An 8,037-nucleotide genomic window follows, 5' to 3' on the forward strand; every position below is an offset into this window, starting at 1 on the left:
TTTTAAAATTGTTTTTACATGTAATTGGGGACAAAAGAAAGTACTTTTTAAAAAATTAACTCTATCTTCCCAATGTTCAGTAGTGCTCTGCACATAATTGAAGCTTAATAAAAGATGAACATAGACTGAATAATGTCAATACCCAAGTGGAGCCTCAGCTGCCCTGGTCTCTTAAGGAGCCGCAGACTCTGTGGTTCCTCTCTCCCCAGTTGCTGCTGGCTCCCTGTTGAAGTTTTTCTATCTGGAAAATGGTGTTAAAAATTGGGGGACTAGAGGGAATGAGAAGGAGGGAGTGTCTGACCTTTGGGTGGAGATAACACGTTAGGCAGCAGGACTGGTCCTAGGGATATACACAATGGTTCCAGAAGAACCCATCTGTCCAGGTAGTTGGGGCTGGAATCCAGAGGTCCCAATTCCCAGTCCTCAGAGTCCCAATCACTGGAGTTCAAGCCTGAGCAAGCTCTGAGTGTCCCCCAAGAGTACCTCAGCCTAATTACCTTGCCCTTGGCAGCAGGGGGAACTGGAATGGGAGTGGGAGTGAGCCCATGTCTGTTGTCATGGCTCCCTGAGGTCTCTTTTGGAGGCTGGACTGCATGTCTACTTGGCCTAGGGAAAGTAGCAGGTTGTGAAAAGCAAGGCACATATACATGAACTGTTCTACTCCCTCCACCCTCTTTGCCTGGAGCTGACCTGTGGGGTGCTGTTACCTCATCTTGCTCGGGGGGGGGGGGGCAAACGCTGACTCAGATCCAAAGGTCTTGCTTTTGGAGGAGGCAGAAGCAAGTGGGGCTGGTTGGGGACTCATCCAGTGACCACAGGCTCCTAGACACCCCCTCCCCAGGTGAGCCATCTTTCTTTTCCCTCAACTCAAGAAGGGGATTGTCTCTTCCAATTTCTCAAGATTGTAAAGGGCAGTGCTGAAGAGGGAGAGAGCTGGGTAAGAACAGCAGGAGGGAGAGGTGTTGTCAATCTGAATTTCAAATAGCCTACAGGTCCAGAAAGTGACAGAAGATGGGCTCAGGAGGATAGGGAAGAGGGGAAGTTTGAGTCAGGACAGAGGTTGGGCTGAAGCAGATTCCCAACAGGGTCTCTTAGAGGAATGAAGAGGGGAAAGCAGCAACGAAAAGGCATTCTCTGCCTTTATCAAATCCCATCTGAGTGTTGGGTACTTGGCTGATTACAGCAGAAAGTCAGAGGCAGAATCTGATAGGAACTACAAGGGGCATTAGAACATAAAGGGTACATCTAGAAGCCACCTATGGTGATGAACACAAATGGTCAGATCATGAAGGGTCCTTAGCATGTGGTGTTTAGAATGTCGCCTTTAGAAGAGAGCTTAGAAAAATGAACCTTAGAATACACTTTGTTAGAACTGGAAGAGGGCTTAGAATATTGAACACAGAAAGGAGAGAACTTGGGGAAAAACTATGAAATGTCAAAGTAGAAAGGCATGTGAGATCATAGACTATAGAAGGGGTGTGTGTGTGTGTGTGTGTGTGTGTGTGTGTGTGTGTGTGTGTGTGTAAGTGTACTTCAGAGACCATTTACGAAGGACACAAACTGAGATGCGTGCAGAGGACAGTGGAGGGTAAGGCAAGGGAATCGAATGCTTTGCTGGGGTAGCAAGTCTGAAGAGGAGAAGACATAAGAGCTGTCAACAAGCATCCAAAGGGCTGTTTCCGTTAAAGAATGGGAAGAGGAGTTATTTCTAAAGGGCAAGAAAGGGTGAAAATTGGCAGTGGGAAGAGCTCTGGATTTGGAGTCAGAAGACCTGAGTTCAAATCCCAGTTTTGACACTTAACTAGCAGTTTACTTAACCTCTCTGGGGTTCCATTTAATCATTTATAAAATGAAGGGGTTCCTTTGAGATCCCTTTCTGTGGTTGGGGAGGAGTAACTTAATGCAGGAGGTGGGACACTCCAGAGGGGAAGTCATCTGTAGGCAGGGGTGTTGTGATGGCAAAGATCTGGGGAAATGTGAAGGGGAAAGTCATAAGAGCAAAATACAGTGTAGACTTTGAAGGGAGAAGGGCAGCTAATGTGGATGATGGAGAGCTGATAGACAGATAAAGGTGGGGAAATGTCTGAGATGAAGCATGGGTCACTGATAACAGCTAGTTTGGAGGCTGCCAAAATGGGATTGCTAAATTGGGGCGTAGCTGAGGCAAAGCAGCTGACATGGGGGACAACTGATATAGGTCAAACAGGCAGAGGGATCTGGAAGCTCCGATTGGGAGATGACCTGATGACCAGGAGGTTCTGAACAAACTTGATGAAGAGACCAGCCCCTGGTCAGGGGCTTTCGATTCACTGAACAAAAGAAATCCTTCCTCAGAGTAGATTAATGTAGGGACCATGAACTTTCTTGTTTCTTGAGACTATGAGGCAGAGGGGCCCAAGGATACAAACCTCCTCAATTGCCTCTATGGCCAGGGAAGTTGGCGTTAGCTGGGATATTGGCAGGTAAAAGTATTAGTGGGTGAAACTCTGGGCCCTAGGCAGCCTCAAGAATGCTAGGAGACAACAAAGGTTTCTTTAATCCTTTTCTTATCAGAATTATAACTTTGGGACTAATCCTAGTGTGAGAAATACCCTGGGTCACAGCCCTCAGTTTCTTGGGGTTTGGAAAATTAGTAGTTCTATATTAAGAGGAGGGCTTGCTTTAGGTTATGGAATGAGACTTTCTAGAAAAATTCAAAAGCTTTGAAATGCTCTCAATATCATATCTGACTCATTTTGAGTTCTGTGTTTTTGACATATTCCCACTATATGTCCTTTTTCTTCCTTTCTGATTCAATGGATCCATAGAAATGGGGAATCAAACAGGGATCTTCAATTTTCTCCTTTTGGGTCTGTCTGACCGACCAGAGCAGCAACAACTCCTCTTCAGACTCTTTCTGGGCACGTACTTCATCGGGACACTGGGGAACCTGCTCACCATACTGGCAATTTCTTTTGATTCCCATCTCTACACGCCTATGTACTTCTTCCTCGCCAACCTATCTTTCCTTGATCTCTGTTTTACCTCCACCACAGTTCCCAAGATGCTGATAAATTGTCTGTTAGGGAGTAATGTTATCTCCTATGCAGAATGCCTGGCTCAAATGTATTTCTATATTGCCTTTGGTACTTCAGACAGCATCCTCCTCTCTGCCATGGCCTATGACCGCTATCTGGCTGTCTGTCACCCTTTACACTATGGCGCAGTCATGACACCACGCCTTTGTGCCCTATTAGTGACTGTGCCTTGTGTTACTGCTCACCTCATTGCAATGGTTCAGAGTATATTTATAGATCTTCTATCCTTCTGTACAAATAATAAAATCCCTCACTTCTTCTGTGACATAAATACCTTGATAAAAATCTCATGTTCTGATACACACATTCATGAAATGTTAGTTCTTTTTTTAGGGGGGCCAGTAGTTTTAATTCCCTTCATATGCATTGTAGTCTCTTACACTCCTATTGCTTCTGCTGTGTGGAAGGTCCCATCAGTTCATGGAAAATGGAAGGCCTTCTCTACCTGTGTGTCTCACCTCTCTGTGGTCACTCTTTTTTATGGAACTGTCATTGGTGTGTATTTCAATCCCACATCCACCCACACAAGCCAGAAAGACATGATAGTGACTGTGATGTATACAATGGTCACCCCTACACTGAACCCTTTCATCTACAGCCTCTGGAACAATGACTTGAAAGGAGCCCTGGGGAAGCTTCGTGGCTTGAAACATTTCTCCAAGAGACAATTATTATGATTTTTGCCCTATTTCAACATAGATGAATATCTCATGGAGAAAAAGAATGATTGATTAATGTCAACCAGGAGGGAGTCCATTAGTGTTGTATAAAACAGTTCTCTGTCTTCAGTGCTATTGTGTTCAACATATCAATGAACCAAATAAATATAAGCATTATGAAGATAAACACAGCATGCTTGTATAATTTATAGATGATATGAAGCTAGGAGGAACAGTTTATGTTTTGAATGAAAAGATTGGGATACAAAATATTTCAATAAGCTGGAACAATGGGCCAAATCTAATAAAATATGGATAATTAGATTTGATTGAATTGAATAGGCTTAAATCTAAAATTATACATTTTGGTTCAAGAGTTCAATAGCACAGGAACAGAATAGGCATTGGCAGCCTTTAATATATTAATGGACTTCATTAGGACCTTATCTATTCTCCAGAATTGTCCTTCCTATTTAGTAGTTTTATTCATGGTGATAGTCTAACAGGCCTTCCATACTTGATATTTTGTGGCTCAAATTGTGGAGAAATATCTCCTCAACTCTGAATCATCATCAACAACAACAACCAAAAAAAGCTATTAAATTCCTACTTTATGTCAAACCAAAACCAGACAATAGGGACAGAGCAGAAATGTTTGGCAGAGTAGAAAAATGTGAATCCACTGCGGCAAGCCTAACTGAAGGGGTGGGGGGAAATAGACCATAATTCATTAGGAATGCAAATATAAAAAAGTGAAGAACAATCTGGAAGAAGAAAAAAGCAATAACATTAAAAGAAAATATGATCTATGTACAAGAAAACACACTGATCTTGAAGACAAGATGTGTAAAGACAACTTAAAAATTATAGGGTCCCTCAACCCATTTTCCAATGTCATTCCTCAAATCTAAGCTGTTGCAAGTCTGATTGATTCTTCCTTGGGATATATTCTCTCCTCTCCATTCACACAGCCATGAATGATTTAGACTCTCATAATCTCACACTAGATGACTTCAGCAACCTTCCAATTGGTCTCTCAGCCTGGAGTTTTTTTCCCATTCCAAGACCATCCTCTACTCTGATGCACAAATGAAATTAAAGCAAGAGTCAGACCATGTTCCCACCCTACTTCACAAAAATCAGTGACTCCTAATTAAACCTCAAAGACCAAATATAAAATACTTTGTTTGGATTTTAAATCCCTTCACAATTTTGTCCATTAAACTTGTATATTCTTTTTTTAAATTATTTTATTTTTAATTTATGGAATAAAACAAGCATTTCCATGATATTGTACCATAAAAAATATGACTTCACATGAAATTGCAAATCTACTCTACACAACTTGCTATTTCTTTCAAATATACAAAAAAATTATTATGTACATTTCTTTTTTTCCCTTTTTTTTCTTCCCTCCTCCAACACCCCCACCCTAGAGATGGCTACCATTGGATACAAATAGGTGTATATGTATATACACATATAGGCACATACATATAAAATTATTCTATACATACTTCTATTTGTCAGTTCTTTCTCTAGATGCAGATAGCACCTTTCTTCATATATCCTTTATAGTTAATTTGCATATTTGTAATAGACAAAATAACATTTTCTCTCAAAGTCATTCTTAAAGAAATATTGCTATTACTGTATACAGCATTCTCTTGGGTCTGCTCATTTCTCTGGTCATTATTTTGTGCAACTCTTTCCATGTTTTTCTAAAATCATTGAGCTCATCATTTCTTATAGCACAGTAGTATTCCATCACAATCATATGCCACAACTTATTTAGCCATTCCCCAATTGATGGGCATCACTGCAATTTCCAGTTCTTTGCCTCCACAAAGAGAGCTGCTATAAACATTTTAGAACATATAGGTTCTTTTCCTTTTTCCCTAATCATCTTTGTAAATAATCCTAGTAGTGATACTCCTGGTTCAAAGGGTATAGATAGTTTAATAATTCTTTGGGCAAAATTCCAGATTGCTCTCCAAAATGGTTAGATCAGTTCACAATTCCATCAACAATGAATCAGTGATGCAATTTTTCCATACCCTTTCCAACATTTGTTACTTTCACCTTCTATCATTTTAGCCAAGTTGCTAGGCATAATATGATATCTCAAGGTTGTTTTACTTTGCATTTCTCTAATCAATAATGATTTAGTGTATTTTTATATGACTATAAATTGTTTATATTTCTTGAATGGAAAACTGCCTGTTCATATTCTTTAATCATTTATTAATTGGTGAATGACTAATATTCTTATAGATTTGACAAAGTTCTTCACATGTTTTAGATATGATACCTTTATCTGATAAACTGTCTATAAAAATTTCCCCCAATTATCTGCTTTCCTTCTGATCTTGGCTATATTTGGTTTATTTCTACAAAACTTTTTTAATTTAATGTAATAGAAATTATCCATTTTATACCTAAATTTCCTATTTTCTTATATTTTACTCTCCTCCATTTACTATAGAGTTCAGCAACCATGGCCTTTTTGTTATTCCTCCCTCATGATACTCTGTCCCCTGACTGTGGACATCTTTTATGGCTTTCCTCCATGCCTGGAATGCTCTCCCTCCTCATCTCTTCTGTGTTCTCTGGCTTATTATGATAGCTAGCTCAAATCCCACTTGCTGCAAGAAGCCTTTCCTGGCGCTCTCCTCCAACCTCCATTGCTAGTAATTTCCCTCCGAGACAATTTAAACTGTACATATGTTGTCTGTGCATAGTTGTTTATCCTTTGTTTCCCCAAGTAGGTTGTGAGCTCTTTGAGTGCAGGGACCAGGTTTTTGCCTTTCATTGTATCTCTTTGCTTACCACCATGCTTGGCACATAGTAGGTGTTTAATATGTGCTTGTTGGTTGATTAGAACTCAGAGAATTTTAGAGTTTGAAAGAGCTCCAAGTTTTGGGGCCCTTACCCAGATTCATGGTTAAGGTTTTTTTCCATTTCTGTGTCTTGGATCCCCTTGACATTCAGGTGAAATCTATGGATCCCTTCTCAGAATAACATGTTTAAATACAAACAAATAAAATAAAATTTAAAAATGAACCATTATATTCATATGCAGCTATAAAGATATTAATAAAAACATACTGACCTCAGGTTAAGAACCTTGGACTAGTACCACTTCCTCCAAATTATTTCCTCCAGTACTGGTAAATAATCAGAAAGACATCTGCATCTAATTCCATATATTCCTCACTTCTTTTCTATCTAAAGTCTTTCCACTGATTCCCCTGAACAGCTCCTTTTCTCCTAAGATCACAAAGCTTTTAAGGATATAATATATAGGGAGGAAAGGCAAGACTTATATCTTGGCCGATGTTCCTGGTTTGGACTTGGAACCCTCTTGCTTCTAATTTTTTCTAAGGGGTTGATCCAGCTAGGTTCTGGATTCTCTGGTGTACATGGAAGTGAAAGACTTGGGAGAGAGAGGGACCTTGGACAGCTCTTATTTTCCCTCATTTTTCGTACACTACTGACAATGGCTTAACAATCACATGAAACAGTATTGAAAAAACATTTATTAAAGTCTATGTACCAGGAACTATGCTGGTCCCTGGGAATACAGTAACAAATAAGGAAACAATCTCTGCTCTTGCAAGTATTTTGAGGGTCCTTACTAGCTACTGCCCAAAAGAGCCAGCATGAGATACAGACAGAGAGAGAAACTGCAGTTTATTCACTCAAGAATGCAACACATGGTCAGCTTCCAGGAGCCAAGATGGTGGAGTGAAAATGTAGTCGTTCTCACCCTCCCCTATCAACTCCCCAAAACTCAGAAAATATCACCTCAAAAAAAACCTGGAACAGCTGAACCAGAAGAAAGACAGGGTGCAGCAGTGCAGTAGCCCAGGTAGCAAGAGGGATTAACAGGAAAGGCCCCTCTTACCCTTGGGGAAGGGGAGCAGTACAGAACCAGGAGTCGCCCAGCCACCTAGTGGAAAGACCCACTTTAGCACACCAGGAGGAGATTCCAGTGCCTAGGCATTCTACAACAAACGGGTCTCCTAGTGCCTCAGCAAAAATAAGAGAAGCAGCAATACAAAGGGCCCCAGACAGATAAGCACCCTGCAGCATTTGTCTGAAGGAGCTGAAGAAAGCAACCTAGAGTTGCCCGAAAGTTCCAGCCTTGTTGATTCCAGCCCAACACCAGGTAAGCTGTCAGAACCCTACAGCCTCCAACTGCCAACCGGGAGGAGATCCCAAAGCCCAGGTGGTCAAGCAGGCAAACACCAACAGCTGGACCTCCAAGTGCCTTGGTGAGGGTGGGGGGGGGGGGGGGG

The 8,037-nt window shown here is 41.0% G+C and overlaps 1 protein-coding gene across 1 annotated transcript; it reads left to right on the forward strand.

Moving 5' to 3' along the window:
* The first annotated feature begins 2,809 nt into the window (after positions 1 to 2,809).
* On the forward strand, positions 2,810 to 3,754 carry LOC114035040 (olfactory receptor 1361-like). The gene has a single exon (XM_027850966.1). The coding sequence runs from the start codon at positions 2,810 to 2,812 to the stop codon at positions 3,752 to 3,754; it is 945 nt and encodes a 314-aa protein (XP_027706767.1).
* The last annotated feature ends 4,283 nt before the right edge of the window (positions 3,755 to 8,037 follow it).

This window comes from Vombatus ursinus, unplaced genomic scaffold (assembly GCF_900497805.2).
Source record: "Vombatus ursinus unplaced genomic scaffold, bare-nosed wombat genome assembly UNPS02009173.1, whole genome shotgun sequence".
NCBI lineage: Eukaryota > Metazoa > Chordata > Mammalia > Diprotodontia > Vombatidae > Vombatus > Vombatus ursinus.